The sequence below is a fragment of the Sapajus apella genome, unplaced genomic scaffold, assembly GCF_009761245.1.
Source record: "Sapajus apella isolate SASKATOON/1434 unplaced genomic scaffold, GSC_monkey_1.0 scaffold26, whole genome shotgun sequence".
Classification (NCBI taxonomy): domain Eukaryota; kingdom Metazoa; phylum Chordata; class Mammalia; order Primates; family Cebidae; genus Sapajus; species Sapajus apella.
This window is the reverse complement of record NW_022436966.1, coordinates 4090490-4105489: the sequence shown is the minus strand read 5'-3', so window position 1 is coordinate 4105489 and position 15000 is coordinate 4090490. Positions and strand designations below refer to the sequence as shown.

The following is a 15000-nucleotide window of genomic DNA, read 5'->3' as shown; positions in this document are numbered from 1 at the left end:
ACTAAAAATACAAAAATTAGCTGGGCATGGTGGCGCGTGCCTGTAGTCCCAGCTACTCAGGAGGCTGAGGCAGGAGAATTGCTTGAACTCAGGAGGCGGAGATTGCGGTGAGCCGAGATTGCGCCATTGCACTCCAGCTTGGGTAACAAGAACGAAACTCCGTCTCAAAAAAAGAAAAAAAGAAGAAGAAAAGAAAAGTCTTTAGGCTAGACCTAAAATCTCATGATGGAGACCTCAGGGCATTAAAATATAACACAGCAGTACCTTATACCGCTAGGCGCCATCCATTGCACCAGGCTGCCTCCTGCACTACAGACTGGCCTTCCAAGAGGGTTTCTGGGCCTTGTGTAAGGGAAGCTATCTGACTAAACATCATGTGACTCCATAAGCCAGAGTATAGCAGGAGCTAATAAACGATCTCCTAATCACAGAAGTAATCCTTCTTATAAAGGGATTTGAAGTAGCCAAGATTAAAATGCTTCCCTACCTGAACAGGATGAAGCAATGATGACACTGAAAAGAATAACCTAAATGTTAACTCAACTATTAAGACTCATCTCAAATCTTCTTAAAAATTATTTCCCAAGAGCTCTATTTTTATCAAACTTCCTTAAACATCCAAAATAGTCAATATACTCTATGACACTTTTTTTTTTTTGAGACAGGGTCTTGCACTATTGCCCAGGCTGGAATGTAGTGGCACAATCTTGGCTCACTGCACCCTTCATCTCCTGGGCTCAAGTGATCATCCCACCTCAGTCTCCTGAGTAGCTGGTATCACAGGTGCACACCACCATGCCTGGCTAATTTTTTTTCTTATTTTTGGTAGACACACAGTCTCACAATTGTTGCCCAGGCTGTCTCAACCTCCTGGTATTAAGCAATCCTCCTGCTTTAGCCTCCCAAAGTGCTGAGATTACAAGCATGAGCCACTGTGCCTGGCCCATACTTGTTATATGTCTCTCTAATCCCCACTGTTAAGGGTTATGTGCTACGTACAGAAAGAGCTCAAAATAAGGGCCTGCCGATGAACTAAGGTCAAGACTGTATCTCTGAACATCCCATGTAGTTATTAGAGTCAATTGGGAGGATACTGTTTGTCTACTGGGGCAAAGTTAAAGGGTTAACAAAATAGAAAATGTCAAAAAAATAGCTGTCTATAAAACAGCAAAATAGTGGAAACAACCCAAATGTCTATCAACAGGAGACTGGCTGATTAAATAAGCCATGATGGATATAGCCTGAAGGAAATATCAAATGGAATACTCTGGAATTGTAAATAGGAATGAGCGATACCCTCTATATATGGGTTGGCAGGAGATGAAATTTTGCAGATTTAACTTTGAAACTATGAAAACGTTTTACATACCCACAAAACAGAATTAAACTAAAATTTAAAAAGCAATAACTAAAAATCAAAAGCAAAACCATGCAAATAAACCAGTTTGTCAAATTGGTAGTTGAATGCTCCAGAAAATAATGTGATAAACATTCTAAGGGTAAAAAGGGCAAGGAAATCTTAAACTCTTTTCAGTAATCATATAGTTATTGCTATCTTAAAACGACACATCAATTAATTAACTACGTTAATGCTGTTAAGACTCAAGATTTCCAGATAAAAATACAACAAAATCCAAGAAGTTAAACAGAAATCCAGCAATTACAAATCCAAATTAGGAATATAAACCTGAATTCATAATGCCTATTCTCTAACAAAACAAAACAAAACAAAACATATTTTCTAATTGTCCACTGAGAAGACCTAGAAACAACAACCAATCCATTAGGCAAATGGTATCTCTAGCATCAAAACTGTGGTTTCTAAACATTATTTCCACTAAAAGGAAATCGAGTTCCTAAGAAAAATGGATGATTTCAAGTCGAGGGCAGTATAATCCTAGAGGGCAGCATGATCCTAGATAGCAAGGAAATCATTAAACACCACTGGAGTTACATCCAAAGGACTTAGGAGTCAATTTGAATAGACTTCCACTGGTCAAAGTTGGGACAATATGAGCTTTAAAATAAATTTTTAAAAACTGCAATATACGAGGCACAGTGGTGTGTGCCTATAGCCCCAGCTACTCAGAAGGCTGAGGCAGGAGGATTGCTTGAGCCCGGGAGTTCTGGGTTGTAGTGTGATATGCCGGTTGGGTGTCTGCATTAAGTTCAGCATCAGTATGGGGAACTCCCGAGAGCAGGGGACCACCAGGTTGCCTAAGGAGGGTTGAACCAGCCCGGATTGGGAATAGAGCAGGCCAAAACTCCTGTGCTGATCAGTAGTGGGATCCTGCCTGTGAATAGTCGCTGCACTCCAGTCTGGGCAACACAGCAAGGCCCCATCTCTAGTAAACATACACATACAAAAAGAGCACTGTATTCAAATATATCAAATATGTTAAAATCTAAGAATTCCTAATGATACTAAACTGAACAAAACAAAAACCTCACTGTTCACCTTTGGATGCTAAGAGGGAACAAATTTATTTCTCTGAAAACCAGTAAACAAAAGGAAAGAATCAAGTGTTTCTCCTGCCTTTTCTGTATAAACAATACCTCAGGGTAACTAAAGAGTTGATGAAAAAATTTCTTCATGGAAAACTTACAGCCCCCAAATGAAGAGGGCTAGAATATCATTGTACCATTCTTGATGAATTAAGGAACCTGGGAAATGATCAGCTATGGCTGCTAAGCTAATTGGGAATGTTAAACAAATGGATCAGACAGACAACAGCTCAACATACTGATTGATCTTTTTTTTTTTTTTTTCCTTTTTTAAATGTTTTTGGAAAACGTGGTCTTCAGGGAGATCTGAAAGTACATGCTCCCTGATCTTAATATTAATGAAATAGAGGCATTACAGACCTCCTGACACCATGCAACAGGAAGAACAAAGAACAACTGTCAGATTGAATCGAATACTGAGTAAGCCTCAAGAAATTACCAGTGTACATGGAAGATGGTCAGACACATCAAATGACACCACAGCATGCAATCAGCTAAACCCAGAATGCGGAAAATTCCACAAGACAAATGATCCAATTTCTTTGAAAAATTAAATGATGAAAAGGAGAAAAAAAAAAAGGGAGAAGGAAACTATGGATAAAAGGGGACTTAAAAGATATATCAGCCAACCGCATTGGCTAGTGTGTGTAATTCCAGTGTTTTGGGAGGCTGAGGTGGGAGGATGGCTTGAGGCCAGGAGTTTGAGACTAGCCTGGGCGAAATAATGAGACCCCCTATCTCTACCAATAAAAATTAGCCAGGCATAGTGGCACATGCTTAATAGTCCTAGCTACTTGACAGACTCAGCTGGGATGATCACTTGAGCCCAGGAATTGGAGGTTGCAGTGAGCTATAACCACACCACTTCACTTCAGCCTGGGAAACAGAGCAAGACCCTATCTCCAAAAAAAAAAAAGATATACTAATCATTATAAAATGAATACGTTCATAGTAAAAAATGTGGAAAAATATATGAAAAGATAATGGAAAACAATATAGGCCAACTTAATACAATCTCTTCTTATTGGATACTGATTCAAACAAGCCAACTTAATTATGAGACATCAGAAACAGTTAAATACTCATGCATATTTGATAATAAGAAACTTGCTATTTTTTCCTCTATTATGATAATGGTGCTACAATTATATTAGAAAAAAAAAAGCAGTCCTTAAAAAATAGCTCTTGTACTGATGTTCCTCAATCAGGTGACAGATTCCTTATGGCCTGAGAAAAAGGATGAAGGGGTGTGTGTGATGGATCCACTTCTCAATGCTTTAGTATCTACATCTATGAGAAATGGTGACGTAATGTCTAATGGCTCTCTGGGAAGATACCTTTACCTAGTGGGCCTTGTCATAGTCATGACTCAGATATGCAAGCAAGGGTCACACTCTGACCACCTTACCTGCTGAGTCTGGGCCTGCTGCTGCTGCTGGTAAAATGTGCCCGCCGGCTGCTGCTGTGGTGGTGGTGGCTGTTGCTGCTGCTGTTGCTGCTTGAGGAAGAGTTGCTGCTGGTGCTGGGGCGTGGCCTGGGCCTGAGTGGGCAAACCCTGGGCCTGAGTGGAAGGCGTCTGCTGTGGAGTGGGAGGAGCCTGTGGCTGCTTGGCCTGAGATTGTGGCAGAGGCTGGCTGGGTGGAGCTTGGGGTTTTGGTTGGGGAACACTGGCTAAAAGGCCAGGCTGATTGCTGGATCCTGCAAAGAGAATAAACTCCATGTAAGGGCTCCAAACTCTTCCAGACAAAAGTGGCTTTCTGTCTTGCCAAAACAGTTAATAGGGGGTGACAAATGGGCAGATTATCCCAAGATACATGTGCTCCTCACTGTCCTTCCCCATGCTCTGTCCCACCTGGAATGTCTTTCTATCTTCTTGCTAAATTATGTATTTCAAATTTTTCAAAACAAGGTTCAATAATGCCTCCTTAAGAAAGTATTCCTTTATTAATCACCCCATTTAGTCAATTACAACTTAATTTGGCACCCTAAGTGTCTATCTATTCAACTGGCCTTTGGTACATATACCTAAGTTTTGCCCCTCTTGGCATGCAGCATGACAAAATCATTCCCTGGTGATTTACATGTAGCTTATCCCAGTCTGGATGCTTGACTATAAGTAGATGGCCACCACATTCACCAAAAGCAGCTTCCTGGTAGAGTTCAGTTACTTGATATTTTGAATCAATCCTTCTTATGAAACAAAGCTCACTCAACTCATTAGAAACAGAATACCAAAACATGAAGGTGTGGTAGATACTTCAAGGGAAAAGCATTAAGGAAACAATATTCCTCTGCGAATGTCAAAAGAGATGAGTCTTGTTTCTATTTTTTTTTGGCGGGGGGGGGGCGGTGCATATATGAAAACAAATCAGTTTCTTTGTATCTCAGCTAATCAGACCCCAAACTTCCTAAAATTGAATGTAACCTGTTTGCTAGTCCAAGCCCTTCAGCCTCTTCAGTCCTGTCTCTTCTAGGCATCTTTAACTGTTGATTTATTAGACCCAAGGAGGCATTTTTGTAGGCTAGGAGGCAAATGAATAGAATCATGCTTTCTACCCAATCATCTCCCTTGGCCCATTTCAATGTCCCAAAGTTTAATTAACAGAACAGGGAAGATGCCCTGGACTGAACTCAACACTTCGGAAGAGTCTTGTTTCTTTAAAGGCAAAGGGAAATATATGAAATAAAGAGGTAGGATAAGGTTCTAAACCCCAAAAATCAGGGCCACGTCTAGAAAAAGACAGAGACAACGGGCTTTAGCGGTCTTGGAGATCCATCTCAGAATTAAAGGAGGATATTTTGATATGCCATACAATTTCTTTCTGTCTTTTTTTTTTTTTTTTTTTTTAAATGGAGTTTCACTCTTATCACCCAGGCGGGAGTGCAAAGACATGGTCTCGGCTCACTGTAACCTCTGCCTCCCGGGTTCAAGCAATTCTCCTGGCTCAGCCTCCCCAGTAGCTGAGATTATAGGTGCATGTCACCATGCCTGGCTAATTTTTTATATATTTTTTTTAGTAGAGATGGGTTATCATCATGTTGGCCAAGATGGTCTTGAAATTAACTCCTGACCTCAGGTGATTCACCCACCTCAGCCTCCCAAACTGCTGGGATTACAGGCATAAGCCACCATGCCTGGCCATTGCCATACAATTTCAATGGCAGCTTCTTCCTGTTCCTCAAGGAACACTGCTATCTCTATGCACCTCTGGATTCCAATCCTAAAGCAAACCAGGCTTTCCAAGATTTCCCTGTTGTCCAGAATAACAAAGAGGTATACTGAGCTTCAAACCAATCTAGATACTAACCTGCAGCCTGAGGTGGGGGCTGAACAGTGGCCCTCTTCCGGGGTGTCAGGGCTGGCTGGATGGGAAGGATACCTGGGTTCGGCTGAGTCTGCCCAGCTTTAGGCCTCTGGCGGGGTGCAATTGAAGTCTCTGTGGTGGGAATGGGATCTGTCAGTCTAGAAAGGGAAAACAGAAAGGTTCATATTAAAGTATGGGAAAAATGGAAGGGTATGAGCAGAGGACACGATGCTTCCACTTCCACATCAACCCAAACCTTCCAGATCTGCTTAATTGACGCTTCCCAAAAGATCTTCCACAGGATGTCATTATGTTACAAGACCTTCTGAAAACAGGCTTGGTGGGCAAATAAATTTGTAAAACACTGATCAAAATATACTGAGTGGCTCTCCTTCTAGCAGAGCTTTTCATGTGTGAATATGCATGGCATGGAGAATCTCAAAGAAAATGCTATATAGAATGCAGTGTTTCTCAAGCTTATTTCATCCTGTGGCCCTTTTACTCAGCACCTCCTAGGATTTCCCAAAATACACTTTGGGTGACGATGCAAAGAGGGGTTTGAGGCACGTGGTTTTCAGATGCAGAGAGAATTCAAACTGGGCAGCAACTAGCTGTCAAAGTGGTCTCTCTACAATGAAAAGCATGCAAATGAGTGAATCCAACATGGCACTAGAAGGAAAAAGTAAATAATTCAAGTCAAAGCATTTAAAAATGGGAAGTGTGACAGAAACTCCATTTCCTCCAATATAGATACTACTTTTTTTCCATAGTAACAAAAGTTTTAGTTGGGCACAGGGTCACCCAGAATAAAAATCACATTGCCCAGTCTCTTTTGCAAATTGATATGATCCTGTTTCTAAGTCCTGGCATTACATGAGATGTAAGATTATTATGTTGCCATTTCCAGAAACCATAAGAAATAACTGGTGCATGTCCTCTGTCTCTCTTCTTAAGCATTGCCTTCCGATGGCCTTCCCAGCCTTTCCTGGCTCCCTCCCTGTTTTTTCTCACTTGGGCATTTCCCCAAATAACATCTTTGTTTGTTTAATCCTCTTTTGGCATCTGCTTTTTGGAAGTCCCTAGGTTGAATAGACTGTGATCAGCTAAGACGCAGAGAGTCTTCTGCTGTTCATGGACCTGGTGCTTTGACCTACACTTTCCTAATGTGGTTGGAGCCACAGAAAGTAAAAAGGAAAGGGAGGCTGAGTATTAGGGTGCTGAATATGGCTAACCAAAAGCCAGGACACATGTTTAGGATACTTTTTGCTTTTTTTTCAAAGAGATAGGATCTCGCTGTATTGCCCAGTCTGATCCCAAACTCCTGACCTCAAGCAATTCCCTTGCCTCGGCCTCCAGAGCAGTTGGGACCACAGGCAGGTGCCACCACGCCTGGCTAATGTTTCAGATACTCTTGTACTAGCAACCTTCCTCTTTTTTTTTTTTTTTTGAGATGGAGTCTGGCTCTGTTGTCTAGGCTGGAATGATATCGTGCCATGTCAGCTCACTGTAACCTCCACCTCCTAGGTTCAAGTGATTCTCCTGCCTCAGCCTCCCGAGTAGCTGGGAATACAGGCATGTGCCACCATAACTGGCTAATTTTTATAATTTTAGTAGAGATGGGATTTTGTCATGTTGGTTAGGCTGGCCTTGAACTTCTGACCTCAGGTTCCACCCTCTTTGGCTTCCCAAAGTGATGGGATTACAGATGTAAGCCACCAAGCCCCGCCATACTAGCAACATTTAAAGTCTACTGTTGCCTCATCTTTGAATGCCCCTGAGCCTATTCCCATGCAAAGAAAACAGCTTTAGAGTTCTCGATTCTCTTTCATACATAAGGATCAAGAAACACAGGTATCATTCCCTGCAGCTGTGGCAATCCAAGGAGGACATGTGCTCATGAAGGCATGTCTTACCTGGCCTTTGGCTGGGTCTTTTTTGCAGCTGCCTCACTGGCTTTCACTGGTTCAGGAAGCTTTGCAGGAATGGGAGAGTTCTATAGAATTGCAGAAAAGGAAAAAAAAAAAAAAGGATATCACAGATTTCTTTTGCTAAAGAATAAGCAGCCTGATTGGGACTGAGAGCTGATGGAAATACATTTTGGGATCTTCTGGAGCAGCTTCCAGGCCCTGAGCTCTGTCTGGTAGAGGGAAGGAAAGTTAACCAAAAGCGTATCAGACTCAGCCACAGTCAGGGAAGTAAAGTATCAGAGAAGAGGAGAGAGTAGCTTGTACATAGCATACGCTCCCCCAACCTTGTGTACCATGCTGAGTCACTGCGGCTTAATCTTCTCAGTACCCTTCTCCTCCTATAGCACAGCTTGGAACTGATGCTATGAAAGGAATGGGAAGGAAATGTCTGTAGCTGGTATTATTCTGGATCCCAGACAGATCTTCATTTGAGGTTACCAATGTGTCAAACCAGGGTGCACTGAGTCTGCTCAGAGAAAACCACAGCCACCCCTGTGTATGGCTGCTGAGCCAGTACCCCTTCCCAACATGTAAGGCACTACTCAATCCACAAGCCAAGGAGAGTTCCTCTGGCTTGAAATCTGCACTATCCATCTAACAATGCTTCGTGAGGGAGCACCAGCTAGCTGTCCCTAACCCTAAAACAAATGCTTACCACTACTGAGTACCAAATGACATGAGACTTGTGAGGTGTACTTTTAAAAAGCTAGTTACCAATCTGAATGCTTTCACTTAGATTTCACATTATCTAACTCTATGAATGGTAAAGTGGGACTACAAAAGAAGACACAGTCATGGCAGGTTACTGCACAGTATCCCTCGCTTTAATCTGGGAAACCCAACACACAGAATACTGGTGATAAAACTGGCCTTTTAGGAGGGTCTTCTCACTTCCTTCATGTTTCCAGGTGGGGGGAATCTCTGCTAGAAAATTTCTCGCATTTCCTCTTCTTCAAGCATTCCTCTCCGAAAGGAGAAGAGTTGACTTCTGTGACTGATAAGACTGCGGAAAAAGTGAGCTGGTCCAGTTTGCTATTGCCCTCCTTCCTTTATAGAAGAGCCGGTCCCCCAGCAATCAGGTGTTTACATCTGAGTCATGTGGTCTAATGCTAGGGAGCCTGATTGGTCAAGCTACATCTTCTGACTCAAGCTTATTAGTAACAAAGCCAATATTCTGAGCTCCACCTGGATGAACCCCACATCTGATTCCAAAAGTGAGAGTGAAAGAGAAGCAGCACCCTTAAGCCCCAACAGTGAAATCAAAAGCCCATTACTTGAGAAACTAGTAAGAAAATTTCAGGTCAGGATCTATTTATTATAGCATCCATTAATAAAATATTTAAGAAAAATAGATCATAATATGACACGAAAAATATGCAAGGATTGTAAAAAAGACATTTGCAAGCATTTTACTCTGACAGTTGTGAGTGCAGAGTTTAGGATTACTAAATGTAGAAAATATTCGTATGTCTTGATGTGTTGGAAGGACAGAGAAAGAGGAGTGTGAGTTATAAATGGCTAACAGCAGAAGCAAAATCAAGGAAGCTCTGCTGCAAGGAAGGAGAACAGGGACAAGGGGTATAGGTTCTAAAAGGCACGGGGGCATGTCCAAGACCACGCTTCTGGAAGGCAGCCTGCCAAATCACCTTCAGGTGGCTACACCAGGCATGTGGTTCTCAGAGAACTTGAAGAGTTGATAGGCATGAATTTGGTCAATCTTCATCGAAAGTGTTCATCTCAATCCCTAGGGCATTTTTTTGTTCAGTACAATTGCTTCAGTTTTATAATTAAATTCCATGGGAAAATTGGATTCCCTTTATGGCAATTGCTTCACAGTTAGCTTTGTTTGAATGCCCTCTAGTAGCTAAAGCAAAGGACATCTATATTCATTTAAATAGCTGATTAGCACCCCAGGAACTCAAAACGGCAATTTGATAATGTTTAACTCCCTTTAAATAGCATCACCCACGTACCTGTACATTTGGAATTGGGCACTCTTTCTTGAGTAGCTTAAACGAGAAGTAGGACACCTGGTAAATATCCGGCCTTTTGTCAGGGTCTGGTTCCAACATATACCCTAAGGCAAACATAGGTGAACTTATTTAATAATATTCCAACAGTTATTGCATAGCTAGGAAACATCATTCCTCTCTCCACTCCCAATGTTTTGTTTTCAAGTTTTTATTTTTCATAGAAGTCAGACAGTATAATTAGCCTCTTTTCTCCCCTTAGAGAAGTTCTAATGTTCCTGAATATAAAACATTTAATATCCATAAGAAAATAAAATATGTGAATTACAACAAAGATACTTAAAGTTCATACTCTATGCTTTGCACCAGAGGGACTCAAGCGCTCACCTTCATACTCTGATATCGAGGCGGTTACACAGTCTTACCATGGGCTTCCTTGGTTCATCTTATCTCACTAAACGAATGATTATTCTTAATAATTATAACCAAAACCCAAACTTAATGAGTTTACTTATTATTCTTTTGTTGGAAATATTAGCTGGTTTCCAGATTAAAAGAAATTACAAAGTAACATATGCATATCTGCTTTTCCTGTGACCTATAGATTACTTGACTATTTCCAGGTCCTTTAAGCTTCTGCCTCTCTGAGGCTGGAGAAATCCTCAGGAAAAAAAAATCTAAATACAAACACACATGTATATATGCAAACAACAATGCAAGGCAGCTGATTGCTTAAATAATAAAGTGAATGCTCTGGACACTGAGTTCCAAAAAGATCAGTGAGGCTGCAGCCTTTTGACTGCCTTGCGGAAGAGGAAGGACTTGGCCTGGCCCTTGAAAGCAGGACAGAATTCAGTCAGGGAGAAAGAGAAAAAGACATCCAGTTGAGAGAACAGTCTTAGCAAAGAAGGACTTGGAGAAAGACAAGAGAATGCCTTGCTGCACAGAAACAGAGGAGCCAGAAGGACAGGGTAGAGAGAAGGCTGAGTGGGTGGAATGCAATCAGAATCAGAATCTTAAATGCCATGCTAAAAAGCTGGGCCCTACTGTGGGACCATTGGCAAGCCACTGGAGTTTTCTAATCAGGGACATGAGAGGTGGTGTTTTATAAGAGGAATCTTTTGGTGAGGGTGTGCTGGATGGATCGAAGAGAGAAGAGAAAAGCTGGTGACCAGTCCAACAGTAGAGGCATGAGCTGACAGAGTCTGTATATACTACAGTGACGGTAACGTACATATAAAGAACGCAATAAAAACAGTAGAAACTCCAAAAAAGGAATAATTATGGCCGAGTAAATGATCGAAACTTTCCTCTCTCCTGCTAGCTGGATCCAAAGAAATCTTAAATTTTATTTTTCTAGGCTTTGATGGTGATACCACTGAGAAAAACTGAAAAGAAGGCAGGGGAATGGGTATTGGGGGTAAAGAGAAGGAAGGAGGGCTAATGATGATAAACTTAATTTTAGATCTGTGAGTTTAGGGTGACAGTGGAGTTGCCAAATGGTTTGCAAGCAGTTTGGGAAAGATATTCATGGTATAGACATTCATAAAGAGTTGTTTTTCTCAATATGAATTTACTACATAAATGTTTTTAAAAATCATCAAAAAATAATACTAGTCTAACATCAAAGTTGGCCATTTTCCCATACTTCCTACCAATTTCACTTACATACCTGGAATTCTAATATGGATATAATGCTTTATCTCTGAAAACAATCCAACAATCATTAAATGTCATAATCTAGTCCTTTAAATATTACCTTTTTTTGTTAATAAATGGAAGAGGCTGACTGACAAAACTGGCACAACAGAATGAGCAATACCTTAAAAGCTGTATCTGTGTTAACTGGATAAGTTACCTACATTTTCTGAGCTTCAGTTTCCTCATTTGTGTAATGGGAATAATTACACTTAATATATAAAGGATTTTAAGAATTAAATGAGGCATAAGTAGGTCCTCAACAAATGTCAGATGCTCCACCCACATTTGCTGCTTCTCTTTTTTCCAGTGTATCCCCATGCAGGACCCAAACTGGGTTGCTCAGGATTTGTAATCAATCCATAACAATTAAAACTTAGATGCTAAGAGTCTCAACCAATGTGGAAAGAAGATAAAAATCTCTGCTTCTTTAGCATTTTAGTACAGGGGCTTGTGCAAAGATTCCTTTTTTTTTTTTTTTTTAAGATTACTTATTCTACCATCTGGTTAATGAATGTTAGTACATATGCTTGCTATGATGATACCAAATAGTGGGGAATCTTAAGACTATTTTTAAGAAAGCATTGAGTTTAGGTGCTTGTTATCAAAATCCAGTGATTAACCTAAATGAGAGGAAAAACCTGGTTCCATGGAGTTATATAGTCTTAATTACGTATTCACTCCAGTCAATGCACTGCAATCATTTTCATTTGAATTGCTTCCAGTTTTGCAAAGATGAATTTCTTATCACTTGATATGAGTCAGCTGGACTCCTTTGGTACAAGAGCTTTCATAGAGATTGCAACAGAATATAGAAGCACTATACTGCTCAAGGCACAGTTAGGATTTCTGCTTGGGTGGCTGGACTCAGGTGTGAAGCAGAACTTAAGAATTCTAGCAAAAAGACCCACTGCTCTAACTAGACACTGTTACATTGTGAGTTCCCAATCATTATCAACCAATTTCTTTATCTTTGCATCTAATTCATTATTCCTGAAATCGTAAACCTTTATCCCCCAATTCACTCTTTGTGAATAGAAATAAAAATATGAAACTAGAAACTTAAAATACTTACTAATTAGGCAGTGCATGTCTTGAGAATATCGAGAATTATCAGGAATTGTGAAGTTTCCATCACAAATTGCCACCTGACTCTCCCCAAATGGCAAAGTGAAGTAGCATAATTTATACAACAAACATCCAAGAGCCTAAAAAAAAAAACATAGCAGATTGCTACTAGTGGTCTATTTATCATGACTGTAAACGGATCTAAGGAGAAACACACCATCCACATTTACTAGCAGATATAAAAACTATAGACTATCAATGTATTAGAAACATGAGTTTTAAAACCCAACACCACTGTTCAGCAGCTGAGTTACATTATTTGTACCATTATTATCAAATCGTGCTCCAGTAAAGAATAAGTATTTGTTTTGCTCTTAAGAACTAGTAACATGGGCTGGGCATGGTGGCTCACGCCTGTAATCCCAGCACTTTGGGAGGCCAAGGCGGGTGGATCATGAGGTCAGGAGATTAAGACCATCCTGGCCAATATGGTGAAATCCCATCTCTACTAAAAATACAAAAAAATTAGGTGGGCATGGTGGCGCCCGCCTGTAGTCCCAGCTACTAGGGAGGCTGAGGCAGGAGAGTTGCTTGAACCCAGGAGGCGGAGATTGCAGTACGCCAACATCGCGCCACTGCACTGTAGCCTGGGCAACAGTGCGAGACTCTGTATCAAAAAAAAGAACTAGCAATATTTGCATGAAAAAAATACCTAAATAATTTTCACAGAGTTTGGAAGTAATTTTATCATGCTTCAAGAAGCAGTGGTCGGTCTTCCCACAACAAGAATAGCCTTGAGAGGTAAGTAGATAAGGATATGGTACAGTAGCCACCATGCTATAGCACTGTGTGCATTACTCTTGGGAATTTACAATCAAGACTGCTGCTATCTGAGGTATGGATAGGTTACTTGACACCTACCCAAATGTCTGCCTTCGTAGTGATGATTTTGCCACTGTACAGGTTGACCATTTCTGGTGCTCGATAGGACAGTGTTGTGTATCTACAATCAAGAGATTCGTTTTTATTAAATATGTCAATACAATAATTAAAAACCAGGAGAGGCAGAAATACTTTTTTTTTTCCTTTTTACATTAATAGAATCCCTGGGAGCAATCTGCAGAAGAGAGTATGAAATATTAGTGCAAATAAAATGCAAGGCTGTTCTTGGTACAATCATATCATCACACCATGGACCTTTGGCAAAAGTCCTCCTAGTCTAAGAACATGTGGGTACTCGGACACTAATGCATTAAATAAATTTGAAAAGCAACTTTTCTTGGGCCCTCAAATAACAAAATCTTCTCTTATAAACTCTTATTCTGATACTATATTTTGTCAATTTGTTGTTTTAAAAATGGCCTTTAAATGTGTGTCAACACAGAGATGTAATACTGACTGGGGTACTCTGGAGAAGAGCAGAAAGTGGGCTCTGACTGGGATGGGGAGTGGATGGAATCATCAGCCCTTCATCTTTGCTCCTGGAATCAGGCTGAAATATCAGTTTTATCTCTTGCTCAAGAAAAAAGTAGTATAAGCACATCCTCACAGTGAGTGTCTTGGTGTTACCAAGCATGTGATTTATGCTGCTTGAGTCTCTAGATCCCAGATGGGATGGGTCCAGGCGTCCCTCAGGGCCTTAGGTCCATCAGGGTCTTCCTGCCCCAGGGGTGGTTGTCTGAGATGATGCATGAAAGGACAGAGAAGATCAGGATGTAGGTGTGCAGGCTAGACTGTTGATTTATTACAAGTAACAGTGAGTGCTGTGGCCTGTAAAAAAAATCCAACACTGTGGACATGAGGGGAAAATGGGTCAAGCTCTTATTGGAGTCACAAATCTAAATAAGCTTTTTCTTGTGAAAGTCTGTGATTCAGTATTTGCGGAGACTTTAATAACCTACTCACCATTATTTCCACTTAGACTGCCTTATGAGCAGGAAGGAAGCAGCAATTTAGGGTTCAGTAAAAAGCACATCTGTTTGACTGATAATATCATGGTTGTTATGATCATACTTAAAAACATCCTAGTACTTTCATGGTGTGTGCACCTCTCAGCTTTTTACAGGCTCTGTGATATTATAAATCAAAATATCTATGTACAATGACCACAGGACCACTGATAAAGCACTCTCAGAGTCCTTCCTTTTACTCTGATGTATGCTTGTAAACCCCCTCCTCGTTCTTCACTTAAAGTCAAAAAACCCAACCATGAACATGATGCTCTGATTTGAAGGACAACTGATTATCACCATTCTCTTCCCACCTGACCTTCTCATCCATGAGCTGAAAGCAAAGTTGCTCATCTGATTGTGGACAAAACTCCAAGAAAGGAGAAAAAGCTTACTTCTTAATCTCATCTTCTACTGCATTGACTCCCTCAGTTTGTGGATTCTGGAATTTGTTGGTGGCACTTCCAAAGTCACACAGGACATAGTGGCCTCGGTCATGCAAGAGGATATTTTCAACCTGAAAAACAGTCCCCAATCA

The 15000-nt window shown here is 40.8% G+C and overlaps 1 protein-coding gene and 1 non-coding gene across 11 annotated transcripts in view; both read right to left on the bottom strand.

Moving 5' to 3' along the window:
* The window catches only part of LOC116560485 (AP2-associated protein kinase 1), a 171103-nt gene that overhangs the window by 47608 nt on the left and 108495 nt on the right, over positions 1 to 15000 (bottom strand). For all 10 annotated transcript variants that reach the window (XM_032291860.1, XM_032291865.1, XM_032291864.1 and 7 more), the window contains exons 6-12: positions 14858 to 14979; positions 13435 to 13516; positions 12521 to 12653; positions 9751 to 9854; positions 7724 to 7803; positions 5814 to 5968; positions 3914 to 4203 (exon numbers count right to left, since the gene is read on the bottom strand). In XM_032291860.1, coding sequence (XP_032147751.1) covers positions 3914 to 4203; positions 5814 to 5968; positions 7724 to 7803; positions 9751 to 9854; positions 12521 to 12653; positions 13435 to 13516; positions 14858 to 14979 — 966 coding nt within the window. The remainder of the gene's footprint in view (positions 1 to 3913; positions 4204 to 5813; positions 5969 to 7723; positions 7804 to 9750; positions 9855 to 12520; positions 12654 to 13434; positions 13517 to 14857; positions 14980 to 15000) is intronic.
* On the bottom strand, positions 5019 to 5150 carry LOC116560739. The gene has a single exon (XR_004273120.1). It is a non-coding gene; the product is annotated as a small nucleolar RNA SNORA36 family (small nucleolar RNA).